Below are 24,725 nucleotides of genomic sequence, written 5' to 3'. Positions count from 1 at the left end.
CCAATCATGCTAAGAGACAGCACAACACTCAAAGGAATTGGGATCATAGGCCTAATTATACTCAGAAACAAAACAATTCTCAGGGTGATTGCAAATGGTGTGATAGATTACATTATGGGAAGTGTTGGTATGAAGGCAAACCAAAATGTACTGGCTGTGGGAAACCAGGACATTCTGTAAAAGACTGTCATGAGAACAAGGGGATGCAGAAGGCAAATTATGCAAGGCAGATGGGAGAAATGGGATCATTGTTTTATGCTTGCAATGCAGTGACAGATGTGAAGGTAAATAATTCATGGTATATAGATAGTGGCTGTAGCAACCACATGACAGGTGATGAGAGATTGTTGGTTGATGTTCAAAGAAATTTGACCTCAAAGGTAAAGATGGGCACTGGAGAGGTTGTGCAGGTGGCAGGAAAGGGAACTTTGGTGATTGAGACTAAACTGGGAAGAAAACATATACAAGAAGTGATGCTTGTTCCTGGACTTGAGGAAAACCTTCTCAGTGTAGGACAGATGATGGAACATGGTTACTACTTGTTGTTTGGAGGTGGTGTAGTAAATGTATTTGATGGTTGGTCACTTGACAACTTGGTAGTAAGAGTTCATATGACTGCAAATAGGTGTTTTCCTTTGACAATGATGCCTGTAACTCAGTGTGCTCTAAAAGCAAGTGTCATACACTGCTCTAAGATATGGCATAAAAGACTGGGTCACTTGCATGAAGGAGGTCTTAAAGCACTTGAAGAACAGAATCTGGTACATGGATTGCCTAAGTTAGAGATGTCAACAAGTGTGTGTGAAGGGTGTATGCTAGGCAAACAACACAGAGACTCATTTCCTTCTAAATCGACTTGGAGAGCTAAAGATCCACTGGAGGTTGTTCACACAGATATCTGTGGTCCAATGCAAGTCGAATCTCATTCTGGAAATAGATATTTCTTGCTATTCACAGATGATTGCACAAGGATGTCATGGGTATATTTCTTGAGAAATAAGTCTGATGCATTTGGATGTTTTAAGAAGTTTAAGGCAATGACTGAGCTACAGTGTGGATATAAGATAAAATGTCTCAGAAGTGATAGAGGAGGAGAGTTTCTTTCTGCAGACTTTATTGGATATTGCAGTGATCTGGGGATCCAGAGACAGTTAACTATGGCTTACACTCCTCAACAAAATGGAGTGTCCGAGAGGAAGAATAGAACTGTTGTGGAAATGGCAAAGTCAATGTTGCATGAGAAGGGGCTTCCATACATGTTCTGGGCAGAGGCAGTCAATACTGCAGTGTATTTACTTAACAGGTGTCCATCCAAAGCATTGAGAAAGACTACACCATTTGAGGCATATAGTGGAAGAAAACCTGGAATAGCTCATTTGAAAATATTTGGATCTGTCTGTTATGTTCACATACCTTCTAATCTTAGACACAAGTTAGAAGAGAATAGTCACAAGTGTATCTTTGTTGGTTATGGTGCAAGTGAGAAAGGCTATAGATTGTTTGATCCAATTTCAAGGAAAATTGTCCTCTCAAGAGATGTCATATTTGATGAGGATGCCCCTTGGGACTGGAACTGCAATGAAGATACTGGAATAACATTTCCAGTCAGTAATGGTCATCAGATTGCTAATGAAGATTGTGTTAGTGGTGAGAACTCTCACTCTGAGGAATATACTGTTTCTCAAAGTGAGAATGTGGTTGATAGATCTCAAGCACATGATGATACACCTAAGAAATGGAGAAGTATAAATGAGATCATGGCTCAGTGCAACATGTGTGTTATTGAACCTGAAAATTATGATGATGCAGCTAAGGATGAGTCATGGAGGAGTGCAATGAGAGCTAAACTGGATATGATAGAAAAGAACAACACATGGCAACTTGTTGAGAGACCTTATGACAAGCCTGTTATTGGTGTTAAGTGGGTCTACAAGACCAAACTTAATCTGGATGGTACTGTGCAGAAGAACAAAGCTCGACTGGTGGCTAAAGGCTATTCACAAAAGCCTGGAATCGATTATAATGAAACATTTGCCCCTGTGGCAAGGTTGGACACAATCAGGACATTGATTGCTCTTGCTGCACAGAAAAATTGGAACTTATATCAGTTAGATGTGAAGTCTGCATTCCTCAATGGGATACTAAAGGAAGAAGTATATGTCGAGCAACCTCAAGGTTTTGTGAAGGAAAGTGAAGAAACAAAGGTGTACAAACTGAACAAGGCTCTCTATGGTTTGAAACAGGCACCAAGGGCCTGGTATGATGAGATTAATGCATATTTCAATAGTGCAGGGTTTGAGAAAAGTTCAAGTGAGGCAACTCTGTATGTTAAGACAAGAAATGACTCTGGTATCATTATTGTCTCTCTGTATGTAGATGACATTGTGTATACTGGCAGCAGTTCACAAATGCTTGAGGAGTTCAGAAATGATATGATGAAACACTATGAGATGACTGATTTGGGTCCATTGCATCATTTCCTTGGAATAGGTGTACTCCAAACTGAGAATAGTATTTTTATACACCAAAAGAAATATGCACAGAAGCTAATTGAAAAATTTGGTTTGAAAGATTGCAAACCAGTAGCCACTCCACTTGCCATGAATGAGAAATTGAGCAAAGTTGATGGGAGTGAGGCAGCAGATGAAGGGGAATATAGACAGCTTGTTGGAAGTCTGCTATATCTGACTGCAACTAGACCTGATGTGATGTTTGCAGCAAGTTTATTGTCACGATTCATGCACAATCCCACCAAGAAACATATGGGGACAGCCAAAAGGGTACTGAGATACATCCAGGGAACTGTTGATTTTGGAATCATTTTCGATAGAGGCAAAGCAACTACTCTAATTGGCTACTGTGACAGTGACTGGGCTGGAAGTGAGGATGATATGAGAAGCACCTCAGGGTATGCATTTACACTAGGATCTGGTATGTTTTCATGGGCTTCAATCAAACAAAACACTGTGGCATTGTCTACTGCAGAAGCAGAATATGTCAGTGCTGCAGAAGCTACATCACAAGCAAAGTGGTTGAGGTTTGTCCTAGAAGATTTTGGAGAAGAACAAGTGGAGGGAACTCAGATTATGTGTGATAATACATCAGCCATTGCTATGGCAAAGAATCCAGTTTTTCATCAGAAGACAAGACACATTAACAGGAAGTTTCATTTTATCCGAGAAGCAATTCAAGCAAAAGAGATTGAGCTGGTGTACTGCAGGACAGAGGAACAGATTGCAGATATCCTTACCAAGGCCTTGCCTAAAGATCGGTTTGTGTATCTAAGAGAGCTACTTGGAGTCAAATCAGCTAAAGGGTTAGAAGGGAGTGTTGGAATGTAACCCTTCAGCTGGAATTGATGGCTGAGATCATTTTGATAAATGTATTTTTGTTTCAGTTTGAATGTCAGCCATTGGATCATAGTCCACATGGTTTCTTAATGTTGTATTTAGTTTAAGTAATAGAATTAGACATGTGGCATTATCTCATAGGATAATACCAATGAATGGTTGAGATGAGGTTGTGTATTGGAGTGTGAAGGATCTCCCTTCCTTCCATGTGCAACGGTAACAAAGTGTTTTTGCATGTTCAGTGAAAAGATGAGAAGTGCATAATTCCTTTTATCTTCTTCGAAAGCTCTCTCTATTCTTTTCTTGCACAGAGTCTCCATTGAAGCTCATATTACCAAACACAAAATATTAACATGTTCATCAGTTAGTGAAGAGTTTCATTCAAACCCAATATATAGAATACAACATACTAGATAAAGACCCATTTGTGCCCAATCAATCAAACCACTCGGATACAATATCGGAGATTTCAAAGAGACATATCAATGACCGACTACTAATGAACAACATCACTAGTCCAAACTTGCGCTTAAACACCTACTAGCACATGTGTGAAGTTTTTATCACAAAATACATTAGTACAATAAGTAGTGACCATTTGTTATCATAATTTATTTTGTCAAGTTTCTAACATGAAATTCTTTATATTCTTCAACATCTTATCAGTCTTTCAAAGTCCCACATGATTATCAATGACCTTGTGATCTAGTGGCACTTAATCTCCGCTATATTATAAGAGACTTTGAATTTACATATTATGGATGGAAATTGTTGAACATAAAAAAAGTCCTCCAGAGCTGGTTTATGATAACCTTATAAGGTGCGGCATTTATGATTCCTATATAAACTAAATCAAACAGTGCTTAAGATCTCTCTCAAAGTTTTATATAGACATCCAAATTAATGACTTAGGAATAGAGGCAAGAAAACACAATGGAGGACACTGCTGGTGCAGAGTTTCCAGGCTTCCAAGCTTGTGCTCACAAAGATGACAACAATGTGTTCAGAAGGCATTTGAGCCGGCTGCAACAACCAGCTCCGTGTCCTCTTCAGCTGAACCCTAATAACGCCGCCTTTTCTAGTTGCGGTGGTACGCAAAACTCTGCGAGCAGTTCGCATTCTTCTTCGTTAAGTTCGTTCTTTCAGAGCAAAGATCCCATTCCACTACTTTCTCCTCTGGTGTTGTTGCCTTGATTGGTGCCAGAAAAACTTGCTGAATTTTAGAAGGTTTATGTGCCGAGGGATGCGAATAGCATGGCACATCGCTTAGCTCGGTAGAGGTTACATTTTCGGGGTTTTATCCTTCTCGGTTGAAACGGGTACACCATAATTTGCATGCATGACCTCTTTTCTCTTGGCTGATTTTTCTCATTGTGCTTTACTCGGTTAAGAATTTTTCAGAGGCCTTCTCTTTCACATGCCGATGATAATATGTTTTCCATTGATATTGATGAATGAAATCTTTTTTACCCTAAAAAAATTACTTCGGCAAAGTTTATGTTATCTCCTATATGTTATATATATGCGTCCATCCATGTGCTTTGTAGACTTGAGTACACTTTCTATCTAAGGTAATGTGGCAACGATTTCACCATCTATAAATCACCTCCTCCTCATTTTCTCTCGGCTTTTTTACCTTCCTCGTCTTGTTCATCTTCTCCGTCTTCATTTGTCCAGAAAACATGGCGTCTTTTATAATATTAGAGATTTAATACTCTCTATTTTTCGGAAATAAGCCTCTTCCTTTTTAGTGTTTGGAGGATTGTAAATTCAAACTCAAGCAAAGATAATATTGATTAAATGTTGAATTGTTACCATCCGTAATTAAGTTGTGATAGAAGAAAAATATTTGTAGCTTATCTAATTAAGAATAGTTTTCTTTGCGACTAATTAAAGTGTTGGTTTCAAATCACGCCTCCTCTAATATCGATTGAAAACAAAGAAAAATTAACTTGTGATTGAGCAATCAAATATGGTTCGTGAAAGCGCTGTTGATCTATGAATTTGCAATTGGAAATACAAAAATATAATAATATTCATTTGCAGATAGGCCTCTTTGAAAAGAAAAAAAAAATTGCAAATAGGCCCATCTCCAAAGTGTTGTAATTTATAGGCCCAATATTGTCGTAATAGGTTCTTTGAGAACTCAAATTTATTGGGCCATGTTGAGAGTATTATAAGCACTCTATGTATCATATTTTAATAGTCAAATATATATCAGTATCGAGTGCATATTTACTTTATCATTACTCTACTAAAAGAATTAATCAAGTTTCTTGAAAAAAAAAACAAAAAATAATTTTGTTTCATTATTTTCTTCAACCTATTAGTTTTTATTTAGAAAAAATTCATATAAATACTGCTCACTTGATTAAATGACGAACAATATGTTCAAAATTCTCACATGAAATGACATTATTAATTTAAAATACTGACATATTAACATTCTGTATCATATTAGTCAATCGCCACACAAACTGCAACTTGTAGATCTTCACACTTTTACAAATTCTAATATGATCTAAATTGGGTTGCAAATATGGTCTCGATTGGGTTACCTAATCTAAGGGTCGGATCTTCATTTTTAAAATTTTATTTATGAAATCTAAACCTTTAAATATCACAAAAGACAAACCACGAAACCGCGCATCCACGCCGCAGCAAAACAACAAACCCCCGGAAACTACCACCCGTGAGCAATAAATTGTGGTGGCGGTTCGTCTGTGACGCTCCATACCTCACGGTTGGTGTAACTTAACAAAACGTTTTAATTTATTTATTATCTGGTTTTTTTTTTTTTTTTTTTTAATTATTTCCGCCGTTTTCGACTTTTGGTGAATTGGTTTTCGCTCGTCCTTTTCGTGCCAAAACATTTTCGGTTTCAATTTTCAAAACCCTCTCCAAACATTTGACATCGCCAATCCTCCTTGATAATCTTCCTCTGGAAGCTCTCTCTCTTCACTTCGTTGCCTGCTGTCGTCGTCTTTGTCTACGAAGAGCTAGGGTTTCCCCCTTTTCTTTTCCTTGAAAGGTAAGGTAACTAAGGTTTGATCTTCTGCGTATTTCTGAAATTTTCATTTCTCTATTATTATTATTTCGATTCATCTGTTTTGGTTGCGTTTACTGGTGGATTGATCGATTTCTGCTGATGGGTTTTATTGGATTGGTATCCGAGTGTTTTTAATTCAAGTTAGGGTTCAATCGGTATGCAATTCTCTTCGTCTGTCGTTAAATTGTTGAAATTTGATTTCATTAGTTCACGTATTTGCTGGAATTTGATATTGCTGTTGTTTTTTTGATTGGGTTTTTCGAGAATTCATTGAGTTTGACTGAAAACGAATAACAAGTTTTTAGGTGTAGGATTTGTGTATTTCGAAACTACGAGTTTAGCATGTGTGGGGTTTAAAGATGAATTGTGTGTGTTTTATGACCTGATTCCGTTATAATTATGGGCACAAACACGAACATACACTAGAAGAAGTTTGTTTCATGAGAATTGGTAATGGCAAAGTGGTCATCGGAGGCTGGTTGTATATTGTTCGTCTTTAGCTAATTTTTGTTTTCCAACTAAATAAGGTGTAGGGTATGCCAATAATGATATCTAGATACTCTAAAGTAATATTGACATGCGAACACTCTGGTTATGCTTTTACAGTTCAAGTTCTGTTACAGACATGTATAAGCTGATATATATATATATATATATGTATGTATGTATGTATGTATATGTATGTATGTATTTTTCATTTGCTTGTCAATGTTTAGTTACTTTATTGTCTCTAGAGGCTGAGATATCTGTGATGACAACTCAACTTTCTGTTATTTTTTGTTCATGTATGCATTCATTTGATGCAGAAGTAGATGAGAAGGAGAGGGCCATCAAGAGAATTTTCTGAACTCAGAAGTTGTTCTGGGAAGAAAACTGTAGAAAGTTGCAGGAATAAAAGGGACGCTGATAAATTTGTGTTCATTGATCTTGAGTGTGAAGATGTCATTGACATCGATTATCTCGAGTCTTTACAGGCGAAGTCACGAGGTTCCAGTACATTGACAAAAGATAAAAAATTTAAGCCTAGTAGTTTCATAAATATAGATGATGATGACGATGGTGACAATGATGAAGATAATTATGCAAGTCCTGTAATCACCGTTGAGGATGATGGGGACCTCGATAGTGATGCGACCTCAAGCAAATGTTCTTTTCCTGCTTCTAGCAAGAATTCTGTAACCTCAGATGGAGGTGACTGTCAGGGTGTCCGGGAAAAGGGTTATACAGTAAAAGGGTCAAAGTGCAAGCAAACCCACTCTGGTGAAGCTCCTAGCAGGAATTGTTATGGTTTTGGTTTTGAGTCTGGGAGTTGTTCATCTGATAGTGATTATTCTGATTGCGAGCTAATAGAAGGTTCTTATGGGAAGCTTCACCAATATTGGGAAAAAGTTTCCCAGAAGAGAAAACATGTTGTTCATAATGGCCAGTCTGGTTCGGAAGGTCAAGTAAGTGGTTCTGGATCTCATAGTGATACCCATGCTAATGCTGAAGTAGAGAATAGGACAGCACATGGAGATGTCCCTGCTTGTTCAAGTTCTAAAAATGGAAATTATGAGAAGGAAAACCTTCCAGACTTTACAGGTACTTGTGATGGCCACACTGAGGACACTTCTTTGGATCCCCAAATGGATGGTTCTTTTGTTGAATCCAATCAGAACTTCACTACAGAAGATCCTCTTATTTATGAGTGGCAGAGTTTCCAAACTAATGGCATGGCTGGTTTATGGAATGAAGGAGAACAAAGTCCTGAAGAGCATCCCCTGTGGTCAGAACTAGGCGGTAGACATTCTAAACATCCAGGGACTTGTTTTATGGATAATGGGCAAAATTTCAGGGATGAAAGTAACAACGATCAAAGAAAAGCTACTGTTTCGAAAAAGGAAGAATATTTCTGCAAGAACCAACATTCTGGTGAAAGGCCTAGTAACCATGATAGAGTTGAACTAAGGTGTAAGGATGATGAGTTTCATGATGATCCATCTAGTTCTGTGGAAAAAGACAAAGCAGTTTCTGGTCAACCATTTGATGAAACACAGATGGAAAGTGGGTTTGCTCCTCCTGAAGACAAACTTGGAGCTGTTCATGAAAAAACTTTCTCCCAGGAAAAAGCGAGTGCAACCTTTGAGGAAGTTTCTTTGGCAAACACCTCATTTCATGAAACAAGTAGTAATCAGGGGGGATTTCATTCAGCAACAGAGAAAGAATTATGTGATCTGAGAGATCAGTTACCTGCTGAAGATGGCTACATGAGTCCTGTTCGAAGAGATATAGCCATTGGTGAAAGTGATATAATCACTGATCGAGAAAAGCACAAGGAGACTGCTGAATACAAGCGAGCAATAGAAGAAGAAATGGCATCCAGGCAGCGAGTCTTACAAATTCAGGTTCTGAACATACCTTCATTACCTTTTTTTTGTTTTACATTTTTAACAATCTAAATGTTATATCCATTATTTATTTGTTTATTGTGGTCTACGGGAGGTATATTGAGACTATAGGCTACACAACAAGAGTCATCATTATCCCTTCTTCACCACCTGGCTTTTGTGCTATTTTTCTTTTATTTTGTATTTTATGTAGATCATAGTATGATTTGTTACAGGGGTTTTTGAGAAGTTCTGGTAAAAAAATTATATATCTGCCATAATGCAGTATATTTCTACATGTTCATTAATCTCAGTTTGGTGCCCTGCCTTTTATTTGTTTATATCCTCTGAAATTCATATATCTTTATTTATAGTCCATACACTCTGAAACTTCAAGTCTTTGTGCGTTTCAGTAACTTGGTGTCAGTAGATATTGAACTTGAAAGGTGTTCTGTAGCTTATAGATGGCCACTTGACCTGAAATTAGGTATACTTTAATTTTTGCCAGGCAGAAGAAGCACAAAGATTACGCAAGAGGAGAAAGGCGGAAAACATGCGTTTATTGGATATGCAGAGAAGGCAAAAGCAACGTGTGGAAGAAGTAAGAGAGTCGCAAAAGAAGGTCCGGATTTCGAATATTGAATATTTATCACATTTTATTTTTTACTCCGCATGTTGCTTCTCTTCATCTTTCGACTGCCCTTTCAAGTTTAAAGGAAACTGTGTCTGGTTTTAAGATCAAGTACAATTGATTGTATATCACTGACTTGTTAATTGTGTCATATACAGGATGAAGAAAATATAAATTTGAAAGACCAACTTCGTGCTGAAGTAAGGAAGGAGCTTAAAAGATTGGAATTGACATGCATAGATATGGCTTCTTTGCTTCGTGGCTTAGGAATACAAGTGGGCGCTGGTTTCCGTCCTTTGCCCAATGAGGTAAGTTAAAATAAGTTACTGAAGATGGTTTAGGATCTTTTGTGGTATATGGTTTGATGGGTTTCTAATTTGATGCAACAATAACTAATGGAAATGGAAATGGAAATGGAAATTTCAGGTGCACGCAGCGTATAAACGGGCATTGCTGAAATTTCACCCAGACCGGGCATCAAGAAGTGACATACGCCAGCAAGTTGAAGCCGAGGAAAAGTTTAAGCTTGTATCTCGCATGAAGGAAAAACTTCTACCGACTTCATGTTATTGAATACACAGATAAAAAATTTCATCAAAATTGATCAATTTTCCAATGGCAACAGATGAAGGTTTTTCTTTTGTTTGTTGATGCCTCCACAAAGCTTTCGATTCCTCATTTTGTATCCGTCGTCATTTTTTTCAACTGGATTTTAGTTGGTAACGAAGTTTTATGTTGTAAACCAGTTGTTTTTTAGTAGAAGGTGGTCAGAGAAATTATTGTTTCGAATGTGCAAATGATAACTTGCTTGTTCTTCTTGCTCTTGTAATGCCATTTGGTCCTGAGTTTTTTCCTTGCCAGAGATTGAAGTACCTCTCCTTTCTTTGCCCAACCTACGTGAATGGTGAGAAGACGGTTGATTTTCGCCTTTTTAATCAAATCGAAATAACAGATATGATTAGACATGAATATGTTGAAAGAAAAAAATAGCGTGTTTATCATTTTCCTACCGATAACTTTTTGAAGGGGCCAACGCCCCGCGGTTATGCGTATAAGCGATCTCTTTCCCATAGAAGTCCACCTGGACCTTTTCTTTCCTAGGAATTCTTGGGAAATTGGCAAAACACGATATCATCAAACATCAAGTGTTACAATGATCAGTTTTGCGATATCTTGTTGATATTTGATTGTTATAATTGATGATATTTAGTTGGCGTGTTCGATTTTTATTTTAAACCGTTCAATAATTGAAATTTGATTTCTAATCATTTTAGTCAATTATCATCTTCTCGATCCATACCACTTAACAGATTGCTGACAACACATCTCCCTATCACCATGCTCATCTTTCTTCCATCAAAGAGTGCTACACGAGAAGCAACATGTGATGTGATATTGTGATTGTGAGATATGAGCAGAATTTTGAAAGGACACGGCTTTCTTTTGTTATTATTGGTGAAACAATGCGGGCTTTCTCAGGTCCCGTTTGGTATCCTTCTTAGATTCAATTTTTTATTTTTTAAAATCAATTACTAAGCAATTTTTAGGCAGGTAAGTTACATTTATTATTCATGTACAAATCTTTTTCCTCCTTTTTTTAAAGAAATATCAGCGGTATGAGGAGATTTTTATTAAAGCAAGAAAAGGAAAGTTATACTTAGTCCTGACCCGGGGACTTAAGTGGGAAATTTAGAAAAATAACCAAATTTTGGACCTTCTATTAAATTATGATCACATTTTTAAGTTTATAATAATTATGACCAATGGTTAATATGAAGTACTAATATACTCTTAAAATGAGGTTTTCTAAATAAACAAAAAACCAAAAACAAAATTAAAAGTCACCCGTGAAAATTAAACAAAAGAAAATTCAATATGTTTAGATGAAGTAAATTGACAGAATTTAAATTCACTTCAATTAAAATTCCATCAATTGCAAATTCCATTGTTTGGAGATATGTATGTGAGATTATGGATAATATATGATCCAAAAGTAGGTGAAACGAAATAGAAATATGCAGAGCAAGTGGCCCTTAACCACAGTTGTGGAAATATGTTGAGTCTTTACATGAGACGTGGGTTCAAACCCCCGTCAATAGCTATTTTAACAACTAATCTAACAAAATCTATCGTTTGACCAAAAAAAAAAAAAAAATGCAGACAACTGATTAATTAAGTTGGACTTTTCATCATCAAGAAAAAAAAAAGAACCCACTCATCGCAAAGGAGAAGAATAATTGCAGAAAACCCAACAACCCTAACCCAGCTGCTCTTCTCTCTATTTCTCAGCCATGATTCTCCCCATCCATAGTACCCACAACCCCCACCCTGCAGCCCTGAATCTAAAAGCTAGAGGAGCTAAGATGTTGTAGAACATTGCCCCTAGGACCTCTCTAGTCATCAATTTGATTCTCAACTGTTACCATAATTTATTTCAGGTATATTAGTACTTTTCATATCAATTTTTTGTTATAATTATCAATAATTTAAAATGGCAATTATAATTCTATTTAGCTCCAAAATTTGGTTATTTTTCTAATTTCCCGATATAAACCTTACCGCTCTTAATACAGAAAATAAGATAGTCTTGAGTATTGAAACTGGGCTTCAAATTATTTTCAGATTGGAATACATAACAATTACGACTAGTCTTAAGTATTGATACTGAGCTTGAAATTAAGCATATTGAATTTTGGAATTTCACATGTTTATTCTTCCGTCTTTGCGCAATCTAAATTCTAAAACACACAATGTTACAAGATCAAAGTGAGTGTAGTATAACTTGAACTCCATGCTGTGGGCTAACGGTTAGGCTGTTTATGGGTGAGTGCACATAGCCCGGGGAAAGAGTGAAGGAGTAGCGTTGTAGAATCACAGACAGAGCAATCTTTGCTTCGATGATTGCGAAGTTCATGCCCACACAAGTTCGAGGTCCCATTCCAAAGGGTATGAATGCGACCATGTTATTGTTAGTAGCCTTAGCGACACCTTCTGAGAATCTCTCTGGTTTGAAAAGTTGCGCGTCTTGTCCCCAGAATTCAGGCTCATGGTGAAATGCTAGATTTGGCACCCGCAATTGAACATTAGCGGGAACATTGAGCTCTCCCAGTCTAACTTCCTTTTCCGTTTCCCGTACGAGGTGAATGACAGGAGGATATAACCTTAAAGACTCATTGACGATCATACTCATCTGCAATCATCAAAATGAAGATAACAATCAAGGAAAACTAAAGAAAAAAACTTGAAAACTTTGAATTTCACCGATAAGGACAAAATAAAGGGTAAAGTGAATTGTACCAGGTTTGACTTTTTAGTGTAAAAATGTGGTTTTTTGTTAAAATAAATAGTACCGCAGACTTTTCGTTAAAATTCCTTAAAAATTAATCGAGAACAGTATTTCTGCTCTACTTTTTTGATAAGTTAGCAATTAACTGTTTGACTTTCTTACTGTTTTAAGCTTGGCTTGTTGCCAAACAATTGTAAGACTTCCTTCCTTGCTTCCTCCTGCCAATCTGTATGAAGTGCCAGAAGAAACACAGTCCAAGAAAGCATACCGGTTGCGGTTTCTTGTCCAGCAAAGTAAAAAGTCTTGCACTCGTCAACCAATTCATCCATCGAGATCCTCTCGTTTCCGATGGCATTGTGGTGGGCTTTTAAAAGTAGTCCAAGATAATCACTCCCAAAGCCGTCTCCTTCTCCGGTCATTGCTTTCTTTTCTCTTTTGCTAGCCATCCCTGCTATGGAGTCGCGTATTCCTTTCTCAAGCTTATCCGATTTGATCTCATCGCTGGATTTATAAAACTTACTGCAAGTTTGAATGATAGACTAGTCATGAGAAGTGACACATTCATTCCATAATCCTCCATGATTACTGTTAGATGAAGCTAGAGTTCACCCACTCTTTGAGATGTTTTAGTTAGAGGAAGCTACCTGATGCCAGGAAGCCGGAATGTGTAAGTATTTTTGAATAATAAGGTCAACTCCGTCAACATTTCAAAAATGTTCTTCCCTTCCAAGTAGCTGCTGCCAAATGCTGTCCTAGAAATCACTTCTGAGGTTAACAACTTAAATTCTTTATTCACCTCAATCTCCTCGCCTTCATGATTTTTCCACCTTTCTAGCATTACCTCAGTGCTGGTTATCATTTCAGGAATCATACTCTACAGTAACACAACATCAGTATGCAAATAGCAAATTTACATTTAATTAAACTAATTTTTCTTATGAACAATCAACACAACTCCGCTACTATATTAGCATACATTGCAGGAATTATATATAATTAGCTGTAAGAACATAATCATTACTTTTAAGCTTTCTCCATTGAAGGCATGGGTGGCAAGCTTTCTTAATTTTACCCATTTTTCACCTTCTGCCATCAAAACGCCGTCTCCTAACAGTTTTTTCACAAAGTACGGGGGTTTTGGTTTTCGACAAATTCTATCCTTGTTGCTTAGTATTGCTTTGCACGACTCGGGTTCCCCGATGGTCAAGTGAGGTTGAGGACCATACCACTGAAGAAAACTCTTCCCTGTTGCAACAAAATGTTACCAAACTTTTGAACTAATAATTAAGATACTCATATAAATCACCATAGTTTTTTATTTTCCTTACCACAGATGTTAGTCCACAAATGATCATGAGGAAGAACATAAGAAGATATGTCATGAGATGAAGTACTCATGGGCCTGCTCATAGTTTCCTTCGTCATGCTGATAATCTCTTTGCCGTTTCCGTAGATGAGTTTGTACGAAGGACCTTTGATTCCCTGCGAAGCCATCCGCTTCTGTATGCGAGTTGGAGTCCACCATAGTTTGTCAAAGTACTTTACGAGAGCCAAGAGAATTAGAAAGAGCAGAGACAGAAAGCTTGAAACAATGGTTACTCCCACCATACTTTGCCAATTGAGATCAACTCTTCTACTAAATAACTCAACTGGATAGCACACATCTCTTTATGTAGTCAATTTACAACACCTCCAGTCGTTTCTGAATGCCATTGACAAGAGGCTAGGTTATAACTTATAATGCACGAAGCATAACTTATAATGCACGCAGCTCGCATGTTTTGAATAAGGTGTCAACGTATCATATCATTTTTTTCAAGGTTTCAATGTAGCATATCTTTCAAGTCCCAACGATTAATAAAAGGCCTAATTGGATTATTAGTCCTGGTAGTGATAGGGTAGTTGGAAGATAGCCCATACGATAAAAAAAAAAAAAAAAAAATTGAAGCCCTTGCGGTGAAGTCTGTTAGAATTTACGCCCAAAATTGAAAATTTCGTTAACTCTCCATTAATTATTAGCACGTGAGCCACACATATTAGGCTAAAACAGAACTCTCCGTTAATTGTTATCACATGGGGCTACATGTGAGGCTAACTTTATCTTTTTAGTCTCACATGTATTTATATGTGAACAATTAACGGAGAGTTGACAAATTTTTTTACCATAAGGGTTATCTTCCAACTACCCTATCACCACATGGATGAATGATCCAATTAAGTCTAAGTAAAATAAAGGGATTTTACCACTAAAGGTCCCTAAATTTGACCCACCCCATCAAGATGATATCTGAAATTGAAAATCGATCAATATAGTCCTTAAAAATGGGTATCGCAAATCAATGTGATCCTTCCATAACAATTATGTCAAAATTTCCATTACGTGCTGACGTGGCACATAACTGGTTACACAAGTCTAATTATATATTTTAACGAAAAGCTTCGTCGCGAGAAGAATAAAGGTACAAATTTCGTCGCAATATACAGATTGGGATGAGAAGTCAGTGTTTGAAAATAAAGCTCCATAACGGGCCACATCATACTGTCTGTAATGCCTCTTGAATATATCATCCACAAAACTCATCAAATTCGGCTCTGTTTCATCAATAATATACCACTCCTTTTATGCAAAAAAATAATTCAAAATTAAACATTTAATATATTATATAACAAAAATAATTACTAATGTATTAACACCCACTTACTGCTAAGTCATCCAACATAGACTTATTCAGATCCTTCGTCACCTTCTTCTAAGACGCCCACTTGGCCGTAGGACAGTTGTTCCGCAATACAGTCCAAATCTCATGCGCAAGTTTGGCAGGCGACTCCTTCTTGGATCCCCTGAAACTATTCATGTTGATTCACTTGCGCCCGTCATTATTTCCTCTTTTGTCACGTATATGTGTAATCTTTACCTTCTTTTACCCAAATCCTTCTCCCTCACACTGAAAAAAGTTGAGGTTCCACCATAAAACCAATTGGCAATATGGGGAGTAGCCCAACCTCTATTATAAGTCATTGCAAGGTTTCTCCTTTCACTAATGTGAGACTCTTTTACCTTCACATTTTTACACGTCCCCTCACGTGTGGTGAATTTTCAAGCCAAACACGTGGATAATATGAATTGGGTGACGTAGAGCACATGTAGCCATTGGGCTTTACACGTAGGCCAACTTGCTCTGATACCATGAAGAAAGTAAAGGTTCCATCATAAAACCAATTGGCAATATGAAGAGTAGCTAAACCTTTAATAAGCCTTTGCGAGGTTTCTCCTTTCACCAATGTGGGACTTTTACCTTCACATTCTCACACACACCCCTTACTCAGGGCATCAGTGGAATCGGTCATCATACGAACTGGGATATGAAGAGTTTGGGGCAAAAGAAAACGAGGGGAAATAGAGGATTTTGGGGAAAACAATGTGAGTAAAAGGTACAGAGAACTTGTCAATTTATACAACCATGAGACATTTGCGCGATAAGTATTTCGTTGCGCAAAGGCCACAGTAATTACATTGGTTGAAACGTTCAAATTTTCTTTTCAAAGCACTTTGTGCAATGAAAGGTTCGTTGTGCAAGTTGTCAGCGCCAAAAATTCTTCTTACTCGCCATTTTCCTTCCCCTTTGTGCAACGTAGGGTTTGGTTCGTCAAGCAAAATTAGCTTGCGAGACACAAAATCCTTTGTCACATAAAGTTTTCATCATTTGCGCGACGGATTCCTATTTTTGTTGCGCAAACACACTTTAAGCGATGAAATTTTCATTGTTGCGCAAGCCGTTTTTTTCTACTAGTGGTAGCTTAACTACTTACAAACACATGCAAGGTTCCTCACTTCCCAGATATGTGATTTATACTCTCAAGACACCCCTGTGTGGCGAATTTCAAGCCTAGCACATAAATAACAAAAATAGGGTGACGTGGAGCAAGTATGGCCGTTAGGCTTCACACGTGAGACAACCGGCTCTAGTACCATGAAGAAAGTTTAACTATCACCATAAAAGCCAACTATTTATAAGCACATGCAAAGTCCCTCATTTCTTCGATGTGAGATTCATACTCTCTACACAAACTGATGGCATGGCCGGTTTTTTGAATGAGAACAAAATCCTGAAGATCATCCCTTGTGGTCAGAACTAAGTGGTAAACAGTCTAAACATCCAGAGCCTTGTTTTATGGATAACGGGCAAAATGTCAGGGATGAAACTAACAATGATCAAAGAAAAGCTACTGTTCCAAATAAGGAAGAATCCTACTGCAAGAACCAACATTCTAGTGAAATGCCTAGCGACCACGATAAAGTTGAACTAAAGGACCAAGATGATGAGTGTCATGATGTGTTGAATCCCACATCAGTTAGAGGGCTAAAAGAAAAAGAGTTTAAATAGAATTATCCCACTGTAACTAACTCTAAAGCCTATTGTGATAGAACTCCACACCTGATAGATTAGGCCGATGGTAATGATTAAGTTGGAGACAGTATAGGTATTGTTGGAGTGGGACCTTCAGACCGTCAACCTGAAAAATTCATCATGATGATCCGTCAAGTTCTGAGGAAAAAAAGACAAAGCTAGTCAACCATTTGATGAAACATAGATGGATAGCATAGGTGTTTTTCTTCTGAAGAGAAACTTGGCGTTGTTCATGAATAAACTTGCTCCCAGGAAAAAGCAAGTGCAAACTTGGAGGAAGTACCTTGGCGCAACACCTCATGTACATGTGATGGAACGAGTAGTAATCAGGGGGGATTCCATTCAGCAAGAGAGATAATTATGTGATCTGAGGGATTTACCTTCTTAAGATGGCTAAGTGAGTCATGTTCGAAGAGAAACAGCCATTGTTGAAAGTGATATAACCACTAATGGAGAAAAGCACAGGGAGACTGCTGAATACAAGCGAGGAATAGAAGAAGGGAAAATTAGAATGCCCTACATCTTTTCTATAATTGTTAGATTAAATATTCATTCCTTTTAAAGATTTGATTAAGGTGCTTTGATCAATTGTCATCTCAATAATTTTCTATTTATTTAATTTCCATGTCATTAATTTAAATACGTTTATATAGAGACATAAGGTAACTTAGCAACTAATTGCCTACAACATAGGAATTTAATTTCGTCAATCCCCTTCTACACATTAAATGACATTTTTTTAATAAAATAAAATAAAAAATTAATTAACTAATTCCTCATTACCTTATTATCAGTATTTAAAAAAAAAAAAAAAATCTCTTTCTATTAAAAATGTCTCAATAAAAAGTCTTCAATACATATTTTTTCACGTATAGATATATAAAAAATATACTTAAAACTTATGGTACATTTGAGAACAAAAGTATTGACTCTTGGTATGTTTAGATTTCAAATGTACCAAGAAACCAAATGTACCAAAAATTCAAATGTACCATAAAATCAAATGTACTCATTGTTATGTAACCATTTTGGTACGTTTAGATTTCAAATGTATAGATAAACCAAATGTGCCCATTGTTAGGTAACTCTTTTGGTACGTTTAAATTCCAAATGTATCAAAAGACCAAATGAACAAAAAATCACAAATGTACCACAAAACCAAATGTCTCTATCTGATAACCCTTTTGGTACATTTACATTCCAAATGTACCGAGAAATACAAAAAATCAAATCCACTATAAAACTAAATGTGTCCATATTATAGGTAACTAGATGTAGCTATATAATCAAACCAATCTTTATTATGTGTTGGGTCTTCTAAATAATAAAATCTGACAATTTTTTTATTATAAATATTCTACTATATTCACAAAAAAAAAAAAAAAGTAAAATTATAACAAACAATAAAAAAAGAGTGCTGATATTCCCACCCCAGTGTCTTATTTTCCCACCCACCATTTAATGAAAATATTAATAACATATTTATCCTTTTAAAAAAAGACTCTTAAACCCCTATTTAATTAAGTACTGAAATTTTGAAAAAACAAAAATAATTTAAAATAATAAATAAATAATGGTGGGTGGGGTGTGATATCTTTGGTGGAAAGAGGTTGGGAAAGATTTGGGTTAGAATCGACGCAAAGGTTGGAGGAAGGAATGGGCGTCTGCTAGATGAAGGCGAGAAACTTCAATGGAGGAAAAAGAGACTTGGGTATGAGATTTGCGGTTTTGACAAAAAATGAGGAAGAAGAGTAGTTTAGGGATTCGGGGTCTCTACAGGACGGCGATAGGTGTGAAGGAGATGATGAATGTCCAAGTCTTAGGTCTTGCATTTTCTTTTATTTCTTTCTATTTTTATTTATTTATAATATTGTTTAAAGATATATTAGAGTTATTTAAAAAAATATATTAGGGTTATTTTGGAAATAATGGTGGGTGGAAAAATAACATTTTACTATTTTAATTTTTTTATGGTGGGTGGGATTGTCATATGGGTGGGAAAATAAGACATTGGGGTGGATCTAGTAGCACTCTAAAAAAATGCATAGAGATGGATAATAAATGCATAAATATAGGGATAAGAGGAAAAGAAAAAGAAAAAGAAAACGAAATGTCTAGGACAAATCATGAAAAACTAAAATTCTAAACAAAATAAATTTATGTGAAAAACTGAAATTAATAACCAAAATTTTAGAAAAATGCTTGATCAAATTTTCAAAAGGAATGTATCTTTAATCTAAAAAATTAAAAAATAAGGCGCCTATATCAAAACGTCCCTTATAAGAACTGGCATCTAGGGCAGCGAGTCTCACAAAATAAATGCCCTTCTTCACCACTTGGCTTCTGTACAACTTTTATTTTTTATTTTATGCAGTTCATAGTATGATTTATTACATGGTTTTTGACAAGTTCTGATCAATAATTACATATCTGTCATATGCAGTATAATTATATACATGTTCATTAATCTCAGTTTGGTGCCCTACCTTTTATTTGTTTACGCCCTTTCTGTCTAAAATTCATATATCTTTATTTATTTTCCACACACTTCTGTAACTTCTAGTCTTTGTTCATTTCAGTAACTTGCTGTTAGTAGAAATTGAACTTGAAAGGTGTTCTGCAGCTTACAGGTGGTCACCTGACCGGACATTAGGTATATTTTAATTTTTTTTTCCACGCAGAAGAGGCACAAAGATTAAGCAAGAGGAGAAAGGCGGAAAGCATGCGTTTATTGGACATGCAGAGAAGGCAAAAGCAACGCGTGGAAGAAGTAAGAAAGTCACAAAAGAAGGTACGGATTTCAAATATTCAATAATTGTTACATTTCATATTTTACTCTGAATGTTGCTTTTCCTCGTCTCTTGACTCCCCTATCAAGTTTAAAGGGCATTCTGTCTGGTTTTAGATCAAGTACAATTGATTGTATATCACTGACTTGTTAAGTGTGTCATATTCAGGATGAAGAAAATATAAATTTGAAAGACCAACTTCGTGCTGAAGTTTGGAAGGAGCTTAAGAGATTGGAATTGACATGCATAGATACGGATCTTTGCTTCGTGTCTTAGGAATAAATGGGGGCTGGTTTCCCTCCTCTGCCCAATGAGGTAAGCTACAATAAGTTCCTGAAGATGATTTAGGGTCTTTTGTAGTCTATGGTTTGATGGGTTTCTAATTTGATGCAACGCTATCTAATGGAAGTGGAACTGGAAATTTCAGGTGCGCGCAGCATATAAACGGGCATTGCTAAATTTCACCCAGACCGGGCATCAAGAAGTGACATACGTCAGCAAGTTGAAGCCGAGGAAAAGTTTAAGCTTACATCTCGCATGAAGGAAAAACTTCTACTGACTTCATGTTACTGATATTAACTGTTGAAGGATTAAGTAAGCTTGAGGAAGATTGAGCTCAAAGAATGGCATAAAGAATCAGATATGAGCTGAGGAGAACGAAGAAAGAAATGAGAGTGTAACTATTGAGATTCAATAGATGGTTTACAGAGTCATTACAATCTGCTATATATAGCAGCACATGTTTTCTTAATGGCTAATACCATTTTCAAAGGAGATGTCAAACCTTAAGTGGAATTTTGTGTAATCAATTTTGAAAATAGAAGCAAACTCCAACCGATATGTCAATCTGATGTGGATTGACATATGAGAAAATATGATGTCAAATAATTTTTAATTATTTTATTGTGTGGGTACATTAATGCACTAATTATAAATCTTCAAATTTTATTTTAATTGAATTCTTTTTAAAATGGGTTCTACAAATATCACTTATAACAAAATAACATATTGGTTGAAAAAAAAAAAAAATCTGACATTGCCCACATCAACCATCAAATTAACATTTAACGTTTATCTTTTGACATTTTCTTTAAAGATGCTGTAAACAGTCGTTACAACAGCTTTTAACAAACTGATATCGATCAAGCCTAACTGCTCTAGGATGACATGGATCTTCATCAGTATAATTCTGCCACTTGTACAACTATATTCCTTCACTTATTAACTGAATATACAGATTAAAAATTTCATCAAAATTGATCAAATTTCCAGTGCAACAGATTCGACTTTTTTTTTTTTTTTTTTTTGGTTAATGCCTCCACAAAGTTTCCGATTCCTCATTTTGTATCCGTACGTTGTCATTTTTTTCAACCGGATTTTAGCCGGTAACAAAGATCTATATTGTAAATCAGTTGTAGTTTTTTGTAGTAGGTGGCCGGGAAAATTATTGTTTCAAATGTGCAAATAATAACTTGCTTATTCGGCGCTCTTGTAATGCCATTTGGTCCTGGAGGTTTTTCTGGCACGAAATTGAAGTACCTACCACACAATAATGATGCCCGAGAAGCTGGAGTCTTCTAGGCAATTAAGTTCAATACAATGGAATATTAAAGCAACATGTGATGTGAACTGCGAGCAGAGTTTTTAAACGTTAGGCGGCTTTTTTATTTTATTTTTATTATTGGTCAAACAATGCGGGCTTTCTCGTTCGGTATACTTCTTGGGTCCAATTTTTTGTTTATGAAAACAGTAAGTACTATATAATTTTTAGTTACATTTCATTCATGTACAAATCTTTCTCCTTTTGTTGGGGAAATCTCCGCGGTACGAGGGAAGTTTTTATAATGAACCATATTGTCTATATTTTAGTACATCATTCGTAAATCATTCTTGAAAATAATCATTTAAAATCAAAACTATTAAGATAGCAAATTGTAATGAAGAAATAGACAAATGCGATTTTTAAAGAACCACTAATATGACTACTAATCCAACAGTAAAATAATTTTGAATTTAGGTGATTTTATGATCTTAAGGGAAGAACTAAACGATAGACTGTTGGTTCGTTGAAATATGATATGAAGTAGGTCCTATAGAGGATCCCTCAAACAAACTTATTTGAGAAATCCCTCAATGCAAGGTGACTAATACATATATGTATATCAGTATATGTATATATAATAACCAAATTATGAGTCTTGATTATTGAAACTGAGCTTGAAATTTATGTATATTAAATTCTGATATTTAACATTTTTATTCTTTCGTCTTTGCAAAATGCTAAAACAAACCATTGTGTCTATTAACTCACTATAAACTGTCACCCCATTTTACAACTTGTGCAACATTTATTGGCAATTTCTGGTCTTCAGAATTCAAACTGAGTGTAGTACCACTTGAACACCATGTTGCGGACGAACTGTTAGAAACTGAATGGGGGAGTGCACGTAACCCGGGGAAAGAGTGAAACTGTAGCGTTGCAGAATCATTGAAAGAGCAATCTTTGCTTCGATGATTGCAAAGTTCATGCCCACACAGGTTCGAGGTCCCATTCCAAAGGGCATGAATGCGACCGCATTGTTGTTAGTAGCTTTAGCAACCCCTTCTGAGAATCTCTCTGGTTTGAAAAGTTGCACGTCTTTTCCCCAATATTTAGGGTCATGGTGAAGTGCCAGATTTGCGACGTGCAATTCAACATTAGCGGGAACAACAATCTGTCCCAGTCTAACTTCCTTTAGAGATTCCCTAGTAAGGGAAACAACAGGAGGATATAACCTTAGAGCCTCATTGATGATCATACCCATCTGCATGCATCAAAATAAAAATGGAGGTTAGATAACACATCGAGAAGCACGCCTTCAGTAATTTCACGTGCTTTTTCAAGCAACGCTTACACAAGCCATTAGGATTGATTTTCTTACCGTTTTAAATTTGTTGAGGCCATCAGTATTTGGATTTTCTTTACCAAACAATTCTAGGACCTCCTTTCTAGCTTCCTCTTGCCAATCTGTGTGAAGAGCCAGAAGAAAGACGGTCCAAGCAAGCAAAGAGTTAGTGGTTTCTTGTCCAGCAAAGTAAAACGTCTTGCACTCATCAACTAAATCGTCCACCGAAATCCGCTGCTTCTCATTCGCATCATGATGAGCCTTTAAAAGTATTCCAAGATAATCACTTCCAAAACCGCCTGCCTCTCCAGTCATTGCTGTCTTTTCTCTTTTCCTAACAATCTCTGTGATGATGTCGCGAATGCCTTTCTCGAGCTTCTCTGATTTTATCTCATCACTGGTTTTATAAAACATACTGCAAATTTGAATCATGGAATATTAGACATGTGAAGACAATGACACTCCTAATTACGTACATAGAGTCAATTATAAATGTAAGACGTACAACATGAATGTTACATAATTATTTCTGAGTTTGAAAGTACGTACCTGATGCCAGGAAACCTGAGTTTGAAAGTATTTCTGAATATTAAGGAGGTTAACTCCCTCAACATTTCAAAAATGTTCTTTCCTTCTAAGAAGCTGCTGCCAAATGCTGTCCTAGAAATCACTTCTGAGGTGAAAAACCTAAACTCTTCATTCACCTCAATCTCCTTGCCTTCATAAGTTTTCCATCTTTGTACCATCGTCTCAGAACTCTTTATCATTTCAGGAATCATATTCTACAGTAACACACAATACCAGCATGCAATTAACAAATTTCCGTTAAATATTTCTCATAAACAGTTGAAATCCATTGCAAGAATTATGTATAAGGAATTGCCAAGCTTCAAGTACTTTTAAGTTCTCTCCATGGAAGGCATGGTGCGCCAGCTTTCTTAGTTTCACCCACTTTTCACCTTCTGCCATTGAAATGCTGTCTCCTAATAGCTTCTTGATATAGCCTTGGGACCTTTGTTTCCGATAGTTTCTATCTTTGTTGTTTAGTACCTCTTTGCACAGCTCAGGTTCCGCAATGATCATCTGTGGTTGAACACCATACCACTGAAGAAAATTCTTCCCTGTTGCAACAGAATGACCAAACTTAATTATACATTTGAACTAAGATACACACACACACACACACACACACACACACACATATTACATATGCGCATGCATAGTTAATGAAAAGTTTGTCACCAAAAATCTTGCTCCATGCGTGAATATGAGGCTGAACTGCAGAAAATATGTCATGGGTTAAACTTCTAGGCCTTCCCATTGTTTCCCTTTTCATGCTCAATATTTCTTTGGTGCTTCCATGGATAAATTTGTAAGAAGGGCCATGGACTCCTTGCGCAGCCATCTGATTCTGTATGTGGTTTGGAGTCCACCATAGTTTCTGAAAGTTCTTGATCAGCAGAGCTAAAAGAATCACTAGCAACAGACACAGAAAGCTTGAAGTAGTAAGTACTGGCATTTCGAACAAGAACCAACTCATTTTTCTGGTTCTCTTTTTCCCTTTTGGTATTCAGTTTACCCCTCTCAACCACTCTCTCGAAGAATAGTGAAGAAGTGAAGTAAGGAATGATGTAAAACGTACAATAAGATGCCTTTATATAGGGATAGTACTCACAAGTCACAACAAAACAGTCTTCATAGTATATTAGTTTTGATGCATGTTACGTAGGAAGAAAATCAAACAAGGCCGCTGGACAAATCAAGCATACCAGCTGCTGCCATTTGAAAATTATAATTTAAATGGTTTTATAACATTTTAGACCCTCCAAGTTGAAATGTCAGGTCTGATTATATGTATTTGTTTTAGTCCGTTACAGTGTTGCGAGTTGTTCTCGTCTAAATTCAAGGTATTTTGAAGTTAGTCCTTTGTTTATGTAATCTCTACATATATTGAAAGAGC

General features: G+C 36.4%; 2 protein-coding genes and 1 pseudogene across 3 annotated transcripts; 1 reads left to right on the top strand and 2 right to left on the bottom strand.

Moving 5' to 3' along the window:
- Nucleotides 1-6,166: 6,166 nt before the first annotated feature.
- Nucleotides 6,167-10,256, top strand: LOC125477704. Of its 2 annotated transcripts, none has more exons than XM_048585116.1 (5): nucleotides 6,167-6,381; nucleotides 7,206-8,783; nucleotides 9,274-9,387; nucleotides 9,555-9,704; nucleotides 9,823-10,256. In XM_048585116.1, exons 2-5 carry the CDS (start codon nucleotides 7,212-7,214, stop codon nucleotides 9,967-9,969), a joined length of 1,983 nt encoding a protein of 660 aa, XP_048441073.1. In that variant the 5' UTR covers nucleotides 6,167-6,381; nucleotides 7,206-7,211; the 3' UTR covers nucleotides 9,970-10,256. The 2 variants fall into 2 exon arrangements, with proteins under 2 accessions (XP_048441073.1, XP_048441074.1); XM_048585117.1 differs by having other exon boundaries at nucleotides 6,167-6,386.
- Nucleotides 10,257-11,983: 1,727 nt separating this feature from the next.
- LOC125477864 lies at nucleotides 11,984-14,361 on the bottom strand (annotated as a pseudogene).
- A 7,731-nt stretch (nucleotides 14,362-22,092) lies between these two features.
- On the bottom strand, nucleotides 22,093-24,386 carry LOC125477821 (cytochrome P450 CYP749A22-like). Its single transcript, XM_048585301.1, has 5 exons — nucleotides 24,008-24,386; nucleotides 23,663-23,886; nucleotides 23,315-23,547; nucleotides 22,802-23,180; nucleotides 22,093-22,684 (listed from the first exon to the last, which is right to left on the bottom strand). Exons 1-5 carry the CDS (start codon nucleotides 24,303-24,305, stop codon nucleotides 22,256-22,258), a joined length of 1,563 nt encoding a protein of 520 aa, XP_048441258.1. The 5' UTR covers nucleotides 24,306-24,386; the 3' UTR covers nucleotides 22,093-22,255.
- Between the last annotated feature and the right edge of the window lie 339 nt (nucleotides 24,387-24,725).

The sequence above is a fragment of a genome, unplaced genomic scaffold, assembly GCF_019419815.1.
Source record: "Pyrus x bretschneideri cultivar Hongxiangsu unplaced genomic scaffold, Pyrus_bretschneideri_v1 Contig22, whole genome shotgun sequence".
NCBI lineage: Eukaryota > Viridiplantae > Streptophyta > Magnoliopsida > Rosales > Rosaceae > Pyrus > Pyrus x bretschneideri.
The sequence above is the reverse complement of the archived record's forward strand: the minus strand, read 5'-3'. Positions and strand labels throughout refer to the sequence as shown.

Excerpts from the sequence above, each read along its gene's own strand:
- LOC125477704 (XM_048585116.1), top strand. The coding sequence starts at position 7,212 with ATGAGAAGGAGAGGGCCATCAAGAGAATTTTCTGAACTCAGAAGTTGT. Across the intron at positions 8,784-9,273 it reads AGCGAGTCTTACAAATTCAG|GCAGAAGAAGCACAAAGATT; the intron begins GTTCTGAACATA and ends AATTTTTGCCAG. Across the intron at positions 9,388-9,554 it reads TAAGAGAGTCGCAAAAGAAG|GATGAAGAAAATATAAATTT; the intron begins GTCCGGATTTCG and ends TGTCATATACAG.
- LOC125477821 (XM_048585301.1), bottom strand. The coding sequence starts at position 24,305 with ATGAGTTGGTTCTTGTTCGAAATGCCAGTACTTACTACTTCAAGCTTT. Across the intron at positions 23,181-23,314 it reads CTCAGGTTTCCTGGCATCAG|TATGTTTTATAAAACCAGTG; the intron begins GTACGTACTTTC and ends TCAAATTTGCAG. Across the intron at positions 22,685-22,801 it reads GCCTCAACAAATTTAAAACG|ATGGGTATGATCATCAATGA; the intron begins GTAAGAAAATCA and ends TGATGCATGCAG.